The 16,250-nt window shown below is 47.8% G+C and overlaps 1 protein-coding gene across 2 annotated transcripts; it reads right to left on the bottom strand.

Moving 5' to 3' along the window:
* Positions 1-509: 509 nt before the first annotated feature.
* LOC118838481 (zinc finger protein 260-like) lies at positions 510-16,019 on the bottom strand (the record flags this gene model as incomplete). Of its 2 annotated transcripts, none has more annotated exon segments than XM_036745793.1 (4): positions 510-5,694; positions 6,640-6,735; positions 10,076-10,208; positions 15,925-16,019. In XM_036745793.1, coding segments are annotated over 4 exon segments (2,135 nt in total), but the record flags the coding sequence as incomplete, so codon positions are not given.
* Between the last annotated feature and the right edge of the window lie 231 nt (positions 16,020-16,250).

The following is a 16,250-nucleotide window of genomic DNA, read 5'->3' as shown; positions in this document are numbered from 1 at the left end:
CATTCCAGTGCCACCCCTCCCCACTTACTACCTTTTGATATTTCAAGACGTATGGGGGACAGTGACACCCTGTAGTGGTACCAGAGGCCACAAAATGCTTCTTGTTCACTTTTTTTCTTTTCTCCTATCCAAAGACACACACACATAAATGGATTGGGTTGAATGATGTGACATGAGGATAGAACTCAAAATTCATAAGTCACATTAAAGATTTATCTAACACAAATACCCCTGTGGTGAGATGTACAGTATGAATTCCATTACCTGCCCATGTTAGCAACTTATTGACCATTTACACTAAGATGTCCTGAGGCAGTCCTATGCCACTAGCAGGGAGCATGAGGCCTGGCAATGGGCATTTTGGGCCACTAAGCTTCAAATACACACAAATCCAGGGTTCAGTAAAAGCACCACCTATGAAGGGCTTTAGGCAATGCCCGGAGAACCATTTATATTTTTTTACACTTGAATTCACTGACTTCAGTCAAGTATATGCTCGAGAAACTTTTCACACCATAAACTGAATTTATTAAGTATCCTATAGGCACAGAAAACTGTGCTAAATCCAAGGGAAACATATAAAACTTAGATAAAAACCTGGTCCCTGCCCACATGGAATTAACAGTTTAATGAGAGGATATGATATCTACAAAGAAAATGGACCTGTGATTTTTTCTGGCTCTTCCCTCCACTGTTGCAGATCACAGCCCATCCCTGTTCTCTCATCCTATAAAATTCAGGTTGGTCTACACTGTTCCAAAGATCACCCCTCCTCCTCCCTGGGGACATTTCAGACACCACTGGGGCACTTGGGCTAACAGATCACCCATTCCTGCCACATGGCAAACCCAGTAACTCTTTATGTCCCTTCTTCCCTGGAAACATACCATGGTTGACTTTTAGCCCATCCCTTATCATTTTCTGCATCACCAGGGAATCATCTGTATTGAAAAGATGGGATTCCATGTCATTTTTGAACAGCTTGGGATCTTTAAAAGCACTGCCAATTTTCCAAATGTAACTGACCCTGCTCTCCTCCTTCCGCTCAATTTTGGTTCTACTCAGCATCCGTTTGCAAGGCCTGTCCCAAACAGGTTGCTGCACCAACTCCAGGGGCTCATCTTCCAAAGGTATGACACAATCTGTACAGAAATACTTTTATTCACTGACTTGTTCCTGGGTGGCCTCTTAGACGTGGCTCCATCTCACTACAGAGGAGGCTCTGCAATGCTGACGTAATCAGTGTGCCATCCACAAAGGGCTACATCTCCCCCACCTCGCCTTCTCTAGGGAATCCTGCTTGGGCTTACACAGATGCATGTTATACTCTGCATTTTTTTACTCAACTGGGTCCCTTGCCTAAGTGGCTACCTTCTTAGAAGGGAAAATAATTTGGAATACAGGACATTTGCCTTAGAAAGGCACAAATGATTTTGAGGTTCCAGGTGTTGTGTGTTGTCAGGATGAGGGGAGGGGATCCTTAACAAATGGAAGAAGGGTTTGGGGTGGAGGAAGGAGACATTTGATCTGGGCCTTGAAGGACAGGTAGACATTCACAAGGTAAAAAAGAGTAAATTCCAGGCATACAGAAGAGTATGAGCTACATGTTAAGAAAGCACAACAGAAGAGAAATACAAAAGTAGCCTAGTCTTGTATGAGTGTCAGGAGTGGTAAGACTTGGGGTAGTTTGGGGCCCATCTGTGTGCCTAATAATGAACTACACTGGGTAACAGAGGAGGCTCATACAAGGAACAAGACTACTGTCAGGGGCAGGCAAGGAGATCACAAACTGCTGCTCAAGTCATTTTGCCAGCCAAGGAGATGAATGACAAAGACATTAGTACTTAAATAGCTGGTAGATATGATTGCTGTGGTTGGGCAGCTAGGTGGCACCGTGGATAGAGTATTAGAAATCAGGAGTCAAGACTCATCTTCATGAGTTCAAATCTGGCCCCAAATACCCAGCTGTGTGACCTTGGGTGAGTCACTTCACCCTGTCTGCCGTCTGCCTCAGTTTCCTCATCTGTAAAATGAGCTGGAGAAGGAAATGGCAAACCACCCCAGCATCTTTGCCAAGAAAACCCCAATGGGGTCACAAAGAGCTGGACATGACTTAAACAACTAAACAAGCTATTGTCAATGATCTCCAGAACATCATGGGGGGCAGAAAAAGTACTGCAGACTTGGAGAGGGGCAAATGGAACCATCTTCAAGAGGAAGGAGAACAGGTTACACATCAATGGCTCGACTCACTTCCTAGCAAACTTCTAGACTATATAACTGAAGGGATGCTTACAGAACACCTAGGAAGGAAACTGCTCAGCAATGGGCTGTCTTCAGTGGTTCTCTAACTGGAAGAACAAAGAAATGTGACTAATATCATTTACCTAGATTTGAGCAAATACACAGGTGGTAAAAGCCAAATGAGATTCAGAACTGCTGAGTGTCTGAACCCAAAGATGGTCATTTATGATTCCAGGCCAACTTGGAAGGGGCTCTCCAGGAGAGTGAGCCAATGGCCTAGGCTTGGCTCTGTGCAATTTGGATAAAGGCAGAGAATGATACCCTTGTCCACACTGCAGATCAGGTTGGGAAGGATAAGTGGCACAGTACATCATAAGAATTCAAAAAGAGCTCCAGGCCAGAACTTTGGGCCAAATCTAGTACAAGGTGACTTAGGTTCACAAAAGCAAAGATCACAACTCATACACTTCAGAGGTCAATGCACTCCAACTCCCTCATTTTCCCTTTGAGGAACTTTAGTCTAAGAAGAGACTTGCCAACTTCACATACAGTAAAACAAAAGCTGGGATTCAAACTCAAGTCCTGTCTCTGAAACAAGTTGGAATGCACAGAAGTGGAATATGAACTAGAGATTTGTTAGCTGCATAGAAGTTATGGCTCAAGTCAGGAAAGAAGATTCAACTGAAAGAATGAGGGCCCAAAAGGGAAACTTGGGGCACACCTACCTTAAGGGGTCTGTAAGGGAATGAACTAACAGGAAAGAAGTGAGAAAATCAGGGCAGAGAAGTTTTCCTAGAGCTAAGGGAGGACAGAATTACAAACCATGTCAAATGCTTCCAAGAGGCTGAGAGAGATGAGGACTCAATAGAAAATGACTGGATTTGGGGATGAGTCAATGGTGACCTTGAAGAGAATGGCTTGAGTAGAATGGTGGGAGTGGAAAAGCATGGAGGTGAGGATGTTTTTGGAAATAGTGTAGAGAACATCTGCAACAAGTGTGCAGAAGCCAAGGAAATGGATGGGAAGCATTTTGTCTGAAAGCACTGGGGAGCCAAGGATGTTTGCAGACAGATAGGAAGGATTATGTAAAAAAGAGATTGAGGATGCACAAGAGATCATTCCTAGAGGAAGAGGCAGGAAAGGAAGAGATCAAGGGCACAAGCACAAGGTTTATCCTTAATTAAAATAAGGACAGGCTTCTCCTGGGGCCTGAAGAATAAGGTGATAGCCCTAGGGGTGGTGGGGGTGAGGTTGAGAGATTATACATTGGATCTTCTCAATGTGATCAGCTATTACCAGCTGTAACTCTCTGGGAAGTGAAGGGGTTGAAAGAGCTTTGAGGAAAGAGGAAAAGAGTTGGGGCAGCCAATATGGGAACTGAGACAGTTCCTACACATGGAAGGGTTTCTATTTATTATGAATTGACTTTCAGTAAGATGGTGCTTCCATATATACCTTACCACACTCATTACATTCACAGGGCTGTTTGTATAAGGCTTCTCTGCAATATGACTTCTCTGATGGTAAGGGATGAGCTGTGGTTGAAAGCTCTGCCACATTTTTACTTACATACTGTTTGTATTCTCTGATGCAAATGAAGGTCTTTCCCAAGAGAAATGACTTCAAACATTCACTAAATTTATCGTTTCTCATCGACATGAGTTCTGTAATGGGAAGTAAGGGATGAGCTGTGTTTGAAGGCTTTCCCACATACATTACATTCATAAGGTTTCTCTCCAGTATGAGTTCTCTGATGTACAGTGAGATGGGTGATCTGGGTGAAGGCTTTCCCACACACATTACACTTATGAGGTTTCTCTCCAGTATGAATTCTTCTGTGGGAAGTAAAGGATGATCTATATTTGAAGGCCTTTCCACATTCACTACATTTATGGGGTTTCTCTCCAGTATGAATTCTCTGATGTACAGTGAGATGAGTAAACTGGATGAAGGCCTTCCCACAGTCATTACACTTATGGGGTTTCTCTCCAGTGTGAATTCTCAGATGTTCTGTTAGGTGTGTGCTCCTACTGAAGGCTTTTCCACATTCACTACATTCATAAGGTCTCCACCCAGTATGTGTTTTCTGATGGTGAGTAAGGGAAGAATTGCAATTGAAGGCCTTACCACATTCATTACATTTATAGGGCTTCTCTCCAGTATGGATTCTCTGATGGTACATAAGGAGTGCTTTGCCATTGAAGGCTTTGCCACATTCATTACATATGAGTTTCCCTCCCGTATGAATTTTCTGATGTTGAGTGAGGGAAGACTTGTAACTGAAGGCTTTCCCACATTCATTACATTTATGAGGCTTCTCTCCAGTGTGAATTCTCTGGTGGTAAGTTAGAAATGATCTTCGATTGAAGGCTTTCCCACATTCATTACACTCGTAAGGATTCCCTCTGATATGGATCTTCTGATGGTGAGCAAGGGAAGAATAGTGATTGAAAGCTTTATCACATTCACTACATTTATAAGGCTTCTCTCCAGTATGAATTCTTTGATGGGAATTAAGTGCTGATATGTGGTTAAAGGCTTTCCCACATTCATTACATATATGAGGATTCTCCCCAATATGAGTTCCTTGATGTATAGCAAGTTGTGCCCTCTGGATAAAAGCTTTCCCACATTCGTTACATTTGTAAGGTCTCTCTCCAGTATGAATTCTCTGATGCACTGTAAGGTGTGTTCTAGAGATAAAGGCCTTTCCACATTCATTACATTTGTGAGGTTTTTCTCCAGTATGAATTCGTTGATGTACAGCAAGTTGGGCTCTCTGGATGAAGGCCTTTCCACATTCACTACATTTGTGGGGTTTTTCCCCAGTATGAATCCTCTGATGGACAGTGAGTTGTGCACTCTGGATAAAGGCCTTGCCACAATCACTACATTTGTGAGGTTTTTCTCCAGTATGAATTCTCTGATGGACAGTAAGGTTTGTTCTTCGGCTGAAGGCTTTTCCGCATTCACGGCATTCATAAGGTTTCTCTCCATTATGTATTCTGTATTGAAGAAGGTCTCCATTGTGACTATAGGACTTACTACATTCATTGTACTTAGAAAGTTTCTTCCCTGAGGAGATTCTACTGCCTTTTACCAGCTCTGAATACTGTTTGAAGCTCTTCCCACGTGCATCACTTTTACGGAGTAACTTTCCTCTGGGAAGTTTCTGTTGAGGAAACGTGTTGGCCTCCAGGCTGAGGCTTCTTCCAAACTTCTTGTATTCATGGCCTCTCCCTTTGCTGGGTGTTCTCTTGGGGGCCCCCTGGACATACTTGGACTCCACTTCCTGGGTTCCCATTTGCTGCTCTGACCTGCTAGCATATTCGCCAGCTCGGTCCAACTTGCATCCTTGAGAATCCTTTATCAATCTACCTGGTGAGGATTCCTCTGTAGAAGTGGACAGCTTAGAAGCTGACTCCTTGGTTTCAGGCTTAGTCTCCCTATCTGAAAGAAGGAGAAGATGGCACACTTAGTCTTGTCTTCCTAATCAACAGCTGTCAAACTTTAAGCAGTGGATGAAAGAACAACAGCTCTCCACATCTGTACAACGTTTTAAAGCTTACAAAGATCTGCCCATGTATTCTGTCATTGAAACATCAAACTTTGGGTCACACACAGTATTATTTTACAGAAGAGTGACGGGCTCAGAATGTGTAACCCAAGGACATGCTGCTATGGAGGAGAGGCTAGCACTGAAGCAGGATGTTCTGACCCCCGGTCCTGGGCTCTTTCCAGAACACGATAATACCTCCTGAACATCATCAAGTAACTTAAGGCCAAGGCAAGTTGAGGGAATTCCATCTTAATGCACTGAGAGAATTTGCAGAGAGAAGTGAGGACACCATTTCTTAGAGCTTTTGACCTATGTCAGAATAATGGTGATGAGTATATGTCATGGTTTCTTTTGGAAATACAAAAACAGGGAAAAGTAGATTCTATAAATTACAAATGGTTAAGTTCATTGCCAAATTTTTTTTCTTAAACCCAACACATTACAGCAAAAGGGCAATTTCAAAAACAACCCAACAGAGGTTTTCTAAAACCCAATCAATCCATGATAAACTACTCATTTCCCTCATGGACAGGGTTTTAGCCTGGTAGATCAGTGGAGGGGGCAGCATTTGGCAATGAGTTTGACAAAATCTTTCCCAATATCTTCATAGAAGAGATGCATAGTAGTGGAATGTATTATAATAGAGATGGAAGGGGAGAATTTGGAACTGAAAATAAAATTAAATTAAAAAAAAAAGTAGTTTCTCAAATCTGAGGAAGTTTATTAAGGCTCACCTCAGACTTCTTTCTCATGAAAAAATTCCCAGAAGTAGTCACTCTGAAAGTGATTCTTCTTTCTGCCTGACCAGGAAAAACTCTCTGTCTCTCTGCACTCACCTGAACAGGCCTGTCCTGTGGCTCCTTTTTTCAATAGCCATGGCACGCCCCCTTGCTCCAACCGGGAGATCACATCTGGTTTGGAAATTGGATGTCCTGCTTGTGGGAGGAAAAACAAAGCAGAAGAGGGAATGGGAAAGGCCCCTGGACAGTTACCCAGTGTCAGGATTCCAAGGTGGGTCCTGGAGGCTATTTGGATAGAGTGTGAGGTGCTACAGCCATTCCAAGCATACTCTATAGCACATTTCTCTTGGTAATAAGAGTTCACACTGATCTAGTGCCTTCAGGTTTTTGCAAAGTCCTTTCAGGATTGCCTTACAGCTATAACCTGTGAGGTACAGATTAGACAACAGGTCCCTGCCCTCCTAGCACAGGGTGAATGTAAATATGAAATAGTAACTTTCTCTCTTTTGGCCAGGAACTCTGAGACTCTTCCCCTCCCAGTTTTATTTTTTTTTTTTTTTGAGTTTTTGATTAAAGGGGCCATCCCTTGATTAACTTCTTAAAGAGGCTTATTCACTGAATGGGCATTACCTCACTCAAAGTGAGAACCTGAAAAGACTTTAGTCTGAAAGGGCCAGGGTCTCCAAATGCAACCTGGGCCATCTGTAGTCATCCTGGTGAATATCAGGCCACTGAACTCAGATGGCTCTGGAGGAGAAAGTGAGGTTGGTGACCCTGCAGAGACCTCCCTCACTCAAGTCAAAGTCAACTGCAAGTCATGTCATCATTTCCCTGATGTCATGGTCCTCTTCAAGAAGGAAGGACAAACACAAGGTGCTATTTCATTCTCATTTTACAGATGTGGAAACTAAGGCTGACTGAGATTAAGTGGGGTCACCCAGATGGTATCTGAGGCAGGATTTGAATTTGGTTCTTCCTGACGCCACATCTGGCACTCAATTCACCAAGGCACCTAGCAAACCACTAAGTGTGTTGGGCCAAAAAATGCTATGCAATCAAATGGGGGAGATCTGCACTTTAGTACATCCTGGGCAAAACCTTCATGGAAACTGTGTTCAATTTAGAGCAATGTTCTTTAGGAAAGAAGTTAACATGCTTGAGGGTATCCAGAAAACAGGAACAACAACGGTGGGGAGCCTGCAAATTGTGCAAAACTAGGATCATTTCAAAGATACGGAATATTCTGAGAAAGACTGGGGGAGGGGCTTAAATGGCCATCCTCTCATGATCTCAAAACAGGTGAGGAGCTGTGCCATGGGAGAGGGAGGAAATGAGCAGGAAGATTTCAGGGACATGGAAGTGCTCCTAAGAACCCTCTTTCCAGAAAGGGAATTTGTTAATTCAATAAGCATTTAATAAATGCATGGAACTATGCTATGTCTGGGGGATACAAAGAGCTTCCATTCTTCTATGGGAAAAGAACCTGTACACAGTCACTAAAGGGCGATCTCGGGAGTGGGTGGGCGCTGATAACTGTGTGGATAGGGCGAGGACCAAGCACTTTATGAAGCTTATTCAATTTTTCCCTCACCACAACCCTGAGGAGGTATTATCACCCCATTTTACAGATAAGGAAACAGAGATTAAGGAGCTCGCTCAGGATAGCTCCACTACACATCTGAGGCAAGATCTGAACTCGGTCTTCCTGACCCTAAGTCTTGCACCCCATCCACTGAACCACTGAACTGCCCCTCATGTAGAAGGAAGCAAAGGATTCGGAAGGGAGGAAGGAGTGTACCCTGGGCATAAAGAACAGTCTCTCCATAGATATGAAGGAGGGACATGGAAAGTCGCAGGAAGAGAGGGAAGGGCCTGGGCCTTCATGTCAAGCACCCTAGGGAGGCAGGTGCTATTATGATCCTCATTTCACAGTTGAGGAAATGAGGCCAAAAGAGGGTCTCATAGCTAGCAAGTGTCCGAGGCCAGACTTGAACTTGGTCTTCCTGACGCCAGGCCTGGATCTCTATCCACTGGACCAGTTCAGCTGGCAAAGAGAATATAAGAGGTGGACTGATGGGAAACCAGCCTGGACAGTTAACGCTACAGTGGAACTGTAAAGGGCTTTTAATGCCAGAAGAACTTTTATCTTGTCCGACAGGGAATGGGGAAGCCCTGGAGGCAGATTGCTCAGTGATCTCCCTGGACGTGGGCTGCTGTATGGGCAAAGGATTGGAGAGGGGATATTGGAGGAAGGCAGACCCCATAGGAGGTGACAGGGAGAACTCAGGCAAGGATCAATGAAGGCCAGAAAGCTGAGGTGAGAGGACCAAGAAGTGGCGGCAAAAGCAAAGAGGGAAGAAAAAGGCTCTTGGATTGAATGCCGCTGCTGCCAGGTGGCCAGCCCTGCAGTTGACAGTAAGCCCAGAAGCCAGATCAGAACTGGAGGAAGGGGCTGCTAAGAGTCTGGCCGACGGACGGAACGGAGGGCAGCAGGATGTGTCTGAAGGTCTCTGAGCAGAGACTCTTGTCAGCCAGGTCCAAGTCAGACCTTCCAAATCTGAGATTCTCTGCATTGCCCAGATACTGGCATTGGAAGGTTGGGCTTGGAACCTGAGAATGCTCGTTCATTTGAGTCTAGCCAGAGTTGATCCACAGGAGCAAGGCCTGGGAACGTTGCTTCCACCATGCTGGAGAGCAGGGACCTGCACCCGACAGGGAAGGTCTGCATTTCTGGCGCTCTTGGTGCTCCAGGGACAGGGGGCTGGCCATCCAGCTTGCAAGAGGGCAAGAGGGCCACCTGAGGCTTTAGCCAGGTTTGAAGGCATGGCTCCACAGGGAGATGGAGAGGCACTGTCTTCCTGGCGCAGGGCCAGGGTGTGTCAGAGGGCTGCCTATGACTCTCTGATGAGACCCTGGGGAGCGAGCAGAGTTTTCATTATCAATGGAAGGTGAGGGTTTCAGAGGAGAAAGGCCAACTTGGGGGGAAGTAACCAGCTGGGTGGGACTGGGTATCTTCAGAGTGGGACTTGGATTTCTGGACAAAGGAATGACAGGTTTCTAACAAAGGCCCATATGAAAGCACGTAATCGAAGCTGGTTGGGTGAAGATGCAATCCTTACTGGGAAAGGCAAAGAGGTGGGCACACCTACCGATCGATAGCAACCAAGGCAGAAAGAAAAGAAATATTGTCCTATGATGTGGAAAGTGCAGCCCCCTCAGTATCAGCTGAGTCCCTGCCGAAAGGGCAACTCATTGCTTGACTTCCTGCCGCCTACTTTCATCTCCCAGAGGAGGAAGCAGAGACCCCAGCAGGCTCAGCTCAAGTCTGGGGGAAGTAGAGACCCCAGCGGGCATAGCCTGAGGCTGAGGGAAGTGAAGATCCCAGAGGGCACAGCCTGAGTCCGGGGGTAGCAGAAACCAGTGGGCATAGCCTGAGTCTGAAGGAAGCAGAGACCAGCGGGCACAGCCTGAGTCTGGGGGAAGCAGAGACCCCAGTGGGCACTGCCCAAGTCCTGGAGGACAGCCGCCTTACCCAGTGAGACCAGCACCAGGTTCCGGTAGTTCTCCAGCATCACATCCCTGTACAGGTCCCTCTGAGGACGGTCCAAGCACATCCACTCCTCCCGGGTGAAGTCCACAGATACATCCTTGAAGGTCACCAGGTCCTGCAATATCAAACACACAATGACAATCGCAGCAGCGGCAGCTCACCTCTGGGTAGTGCTCACTATGTGCCAGACGCTGTGCCAGGTGCCTTACAATGATCTCTCTGGATCTCCCCAACAAGCCTGGGAGGAGGAGGCAGCACATGGTGGATTCTGCCCCCAGGGTCTCCTGCCCCTCCAGAGCCTTGATCCCAGCTCTAAGCCTGGGCTCTTCTGCCATTTCTCCCATTTATTTGGAGATGTTTCTATTTACAGAGAGGGGGCTTGGCCTAGTGGAAGGGGGCCTTTGGTTGGCCTGGTTTGGGGACCCTGGGCTGGAGTCAGTAAGTCCTGGCTTCAAATTCTGCCTCAGACACTCAGCCTCAAGACTTGGCAATGTGAACCTGAGAGGGTGTGTTTGGGCTTCCTACAGCACCTTCCTCTCAGGCCGCTTCTAATGAGGTCAGAAATGTAAAAGCACCAGTCCCCACAATGTGTCTGAACCCCCGGGGGGTGGTCTGCAATTTTCATGCTCAGACATTTAAAAATTACTGTTAAAATCCTTCTCCTCCCTCCTCTAACTACATTTCTTTGTGAAGCTAGTTTTTCTTCACATACTTCAACCAAAACAACAGATTGGGTACAGAAGCTGCTTGGAGGATCCAGCTGTCTTCTTCTCTTAAGCCGGCCAGTAAAGAGATTTACAAAAATAGAGAAAACAACGCTTCTTTTCTCCTTTGTTTTTTTCTTGAAAATATTATTTATCTTAACATGATGGGTGCATCATGAGTATTTTACATTTTTCATCCATTTTAACATCTAATGGTAAATATGGATGGCTTTCAGCATTATTTAAAATGTAAACTGCAATGTGTTCGTGGGTGGAGGGAACTGAAGGAGTGCTCTGTATTATAACAGCTAGCATTGATAAAGTGCCTACTATGTGCCAGGCACAGTGCTTTTCAATGATTATTCCATGCCACCCTCACAACCCTGGGAAGGAGGTGCTATAATCCCACTTTACTGATGAGGACACTGAGGCAGCTGAGGTCAGGTGACTTGCTAGAAAAACCTCTAATTGGAACAACCAGAGACCCTCCCCCATTTCAGCGCCAGGTTGTGTTTCTGGCTCCTCAGTCCTCAGAAGGCAGTGTGCCGCCGTGCTTAGAGCTGGACTCCGAGTCCAGACCCTGACCCCAGTCACTTCCCCCAAGATCTGTGCTGCTGAGGAGTGAACCTGTGCTGGTGGAGTGAATTTCCTCATCTGGGAGCTCTCCGCCCCAACGAAACCACAGGGTGTCCCTCAGTTACATCAAGCCCAAGAGCAGTACATGGGGCCGGGAGGGGAGGCCCTGCTCTCCTCTGCCTCAGCTCTGGACAGGGACAGGCCCCGCAATGGCCAAAGGAGGGTGAACAGGCAAGGCCCTCGAGTTCACGCTCCAGAAGGTTCTCTCTCAGGAGAGGGTGTCCATTTGTAAGGGACAACCAGAAAAGAATCTCTGCAGACTGAAAACACCAGAGAAACAAATGCTGACATCCCAAACCTACTGGGAACTAATACAAAATGAAGTACGAGCTGTTCCTTTTCCAAGAGATAAATGGTTGAAGCAAAGATTGCAAATGACCAGTGCTCAAGGAGCAACTAAACAAAGGGCTATGCGCATGTTCCTGGCACAGGGGCACTGGCCAGCCCTGAGTGCCAAGTGTGGGCACTGGCCCGCTGAGCCAAATCAGGAGCCTCCAGAGACATCCCGGGGCACCTGCTGCAGCCGTGGCCCAGGAGAAGCCACTCACACGTGATGAATTTGAACCCCAATAAGGGCCAAAGCCTGAACTAATCAACCAGACATGCTTTGCTTTGCCCTAAAAATGTGCTTTCCTGTGTCAGCAAATATAAGACCAGATGAGGCTGACCAGGAGCATTCTTCCTGTTTGTGACCATTAAGGACAGGATACCTGGGCTTACCTCGGTATCCTATGGACATATGCTCTACAGGGGATATTCTGTGGACCCCCAGTTCCCCTGGGCCCCTGGGATTGTAATTTCAATCGACACTTTGTTAATTGTCTTGTCTTACTGTATTTAGAACCTATTTGACTGAGAAACTTCCTTTCTCATGGTATGGTTAAACACATATGGAGACCACAAATCTGAGGGACACAGACATCCTGAGTAGGGATTGTCCTAAGACACGGAAAAAGGCTCGTCATTCTTCCATTAGGTAGTCAGATTTTATCTGGCTCTGTGTATACATGTAACTGCTAGCTTTAAGGGAATAAACAATACAAATTTATCACCTAGCCTGTTTGCTTCTTTTAGCCAAACTTTCAGGTTGACACAGGGCACCTGGAAGAGGTAAAAGAGGCAGGTGGAGGGGTAGGCCAGGCAGACTACCTGCATTATTCCATGGAAGCTGTTCTGCACCTGAGCCCAAAAGCCCTGGGAGGGGCACTGGCTTCCCCAGAGTCCTTGGCCCTGGATCCATCTGGAAAGGACTTTTAATAAGCACTCAAGGGTTTGCACCCCAACAACCATGGGGCCCCCTCCATCTGACTTGCTGTTGAAACCTCTGGGAGCTCCAGAGCAGGAGCTGGCTTCCTTTTCTAGGGCACACTGGCCTGAATGCAGTAAGGGCTTAATAAATGCAACAATACAAAACAAGGCAAATAAATCTGCTCAGCAATGACAACAAAGAAAATAGAAAGACCTTCCCTCAAATCTGCATGCCCTGAGACTGGCCACTGGCCTTATGTGGCCCTTTGGATAGGGGAAGGGATTGTACCTTTCCAGAGGAAATAACCATGGTGTGGAAACAATACCACGGTCAATAAAATGACCAAAACCCACATCAGAAAAAATGCCAATTCAAAACTGACTGAGGTGGGAACTGAATCGTAGGGATCGCTGGGATCGCTGGGCTCAGAGCTGAACTCCTCTCACCATCTTCCTTATGTCAGTCATTACAAATGGTCTTTCAACATGGTTGGACCACTTCACCAAAGGAACTGACTAAGATGGCAGGGTTCTGAGTCATCCCAACTCATTAGAGGTGGTTCAACTATTCTGGAAAAGCATGTGGGCTGGGCCCACATGGAGTGCTGAGCTGCAAGGGGCCTGGGGCATCCACACTCACCCTCAGGAGGGGAGGCCACCAAGCTGTCTGAGGCCAGGCACCAGCCCACAATGGAAAATGAACAAATCCCTGCTTTGGGGAGCAGGCCCTGCCTTTCCAGTCTAGGTGGGGTGGAGAGACCCACTCACTGCCAAAATAAATAAGTAAATAAAACAGAAAAGCATTTGGCAAGATGCAATAAAACCAACAGAAATGTCCCCTCCACCATCCCAAACTCCAGCCTCCAGCTCTGGCGCCCTCCGCCATCTCCTCCCAGGTGGCTCAGCACCCGCACTCCAGCCTCTGGCCAGGTGCCCTCCACCCAAGTGGCTCAGCACCCACACTCCAGCCTCTGGCCCTGGCACTCTCCTTTCCTGGTCCTTCTCGCTTATCTGAATGTAAGTTCCAGTGGGCAGAGACCACCTTTTTTCTGTATTTGTACACAAGCATGATGGATCTGCACAGTGCCTGGCACACTGTTATGCTTAATAAAGGCTTGTTGACTTCACTGATGGATGCCTGAGATCTTCCTGCTAACTCCCTTCTACGAGGCAGCTCTACCTGAAATAGGGAAGAAACTGGCACCGGTCTGTGCACTGGGGGATGGCAGAGCTGAGCCCCAGGCGGGAAGAATGCTCAGGCTGCACAGACCCACAAGAAGATTTGTGGCAAGTGGCAGGGGGCCAATCAGCAGGATCAACAATCCTAGCTATAAATAAACCACCATGTGCTTGAGACCAGGTGAGGGGGCCACAAAGAACCTGTGGGCAGCTCTGGGGCCCAGACCAGCTGAACCTTGAGGCCCCACGCGGCCTCTTGAGGGGGTACCTGAACTGTTTTCAGGGACTCCACATGGAGATGGGGGTCTGGGAGCACCCCAGGAGGTAGCATCAAGGGCCAAACTTACAAAGCTCATCGACATGTGCCAGTGCCAATCACTATGCCAATACAATTCAACCAGGGTCCTTCTAGAAGACAAATGGTCTCGCTGCCCAAACTAAGAGAGTTCAGGGAAGAATCACAAACCAGTATCAATGCAAGTGGTACAGAAATGCCTAAAAATGATTCCTTAAGATCCAAGCAGGATTCTCCCCAGCCAGATTCAATATGCAGAAAACTATCAGCATACTAAAGGACGGTTAACAGCAGAATTTAATAAACCTCTTAACAGCCATAAGGACTGGCTCCTGACCAACATTCAGAGAAATGCACATTTAAGTCCTAGAAAGGCCTAGGCAATGTTGGCAGGTGCACTCATTAAAGCATTGTTCTGGAAAGGGTGTCCAAAGCCTTCACCCCAGAGATGGCCCTCCCAGGCCTACACACCCCCAGGAGCCAAAGGGTGCGGCCCTTTGTGGGGCAGAGGACAAGAGACTCACTGGGGAATGGCTCAACCAATGTCACCAGAGATCCAAGTACTGCGGTGTTGTGAGAATGGATGAACATGACTTAAGAGCTCTTCGCACCCACAGTGAAGTCCTCAGGAAGCCACAGGACCTAGGAAGGAGCTCTCAGCAGAGCCCTGGTACCCTGCTTGTACTTAACTGACCATGAGTAACACCACTGGCCCCAGGGAAGGGATGAGAAAATACTCTGCCGGCCCTGGAGGTGTGGAACACAGCCCGGCAGCTCTTTCCTTTTTTAAAACAAGGGACAGCCTATGGGAAGAGGAATGAGCAAGGACCTATGTTTGTGGTGCAAAAACAGCAGGGGTCAATAAAATCCAGAAAACAAACTGCATCAGGGTCTGGGCATTCAAATGCATGTAGGGCAAAGGACACATCTCCCCAAGGTCACCCATGTACCAGAGGAAACCCAGTGGGGGGGGGGCAGTCTGCTCTGCCATGCCCCAGGGCCTGGCCACGCAGCCTGCAGCACTAGCAAGGTCAGAAGACAATGGGTTATATGGGGCATGGGAGGGTATTCTCTGAACACAAGCACGATGGTCAGCACTTCCAACTTTCTGGTCCCAACGTGGGCTACGTAGGGCTGTCCTCACTCTCCCAATGGGCCCAGGTGCATGTGCACATGTGTGTACACAGGTATACCCCCACACGCGTGACATAAGGAAGGAATGTGCCCCTGATGCCAGACTGTTTCTTTAGCCCTCACAGGGGAGAAGGGGAACCCCGCTGGGACACCCCCCCCAAGGGTGGAAGCTGTAGGAAGACAAACTTTGGAAAAGGAAGCAGAGAAGGCCTGGAGATCAAGAGCAGTCCCAGTGGGATGGGCTTCCCTGGTGGGAGCCCCACCCTCACAAGAGAAAGGAGTCTGGCTGGCGTTTGGGGCTGCAGGGACCGAGGCCCAACCACACCCCTTCTGGAGCCAGTCCTTCAGATACCGGGCAATGTCTGCCATGTCACAGAACCATGGGGCTGGAGGGGGTCTTAGGGGCCAACTGCCCCCAGGGGTGGGCCTCTACCAGCTGCCAGGAAGCTTCTCCTGCAGGGCCTAGGCCTGCTTCTGCCCTCTGGAACAAGGGCTCTCCTCTTCCCTGAGGCAGCTGAGACCCAAGTCCCTCAGTCCCCATCTGACCGGTCCATATGATATTCCATGGCTGGCAGGAAAGGGAAGACAATGCACCCACAGCCTGAGAACCAGGCAGGAAAGAATCCCCCACTCACCTGGCGGGGGGCTGCCAGGCCCCTGGGTGCCATCGCTCCCTTCCCCTCATGGAGGCTCCTCTGTCTGGGAACTGCAATGTTTTCATAAGACAGAGCTGAGGGGAGAAAAAAGAAGACAGGGAAGATGGGGACCACCCAGCTTAGGGCCCCACCCTCTACCAAGGCCCGGCAGCTGGGTGAGGGCCCAGGCTCAAAGGGTGTGGCAGTTGCCCTCTCCTGGGATTCTGGGCTCATGGGCCATCCAAGGGGCTGAGTGTGCCCAGAGCAGCCCCTCAGGCAGGAGAAGCAGGGGCGATGGCGTGGCTTGGCAGTCAAAGCCTCTATGG

The sequence above is a fragment of the Trichosurus vulpecula genome, chromosome 2, assembly GCF_011100635.1.
Source record: "Trichosurus vulpecula isolate mTriVul1 chromosome 2, mTriVul1.pri, whole genome shotgun sequence".
NCBI lineage: Eukaryota > Metazoa > Chordata > Mammalia > Diprotodontia > Phalangeridae > Trichosurus > Trichosurus vulpecula.
This window is presented reverse-complemented; position numbering and strand designations above follow the sequence as displayed.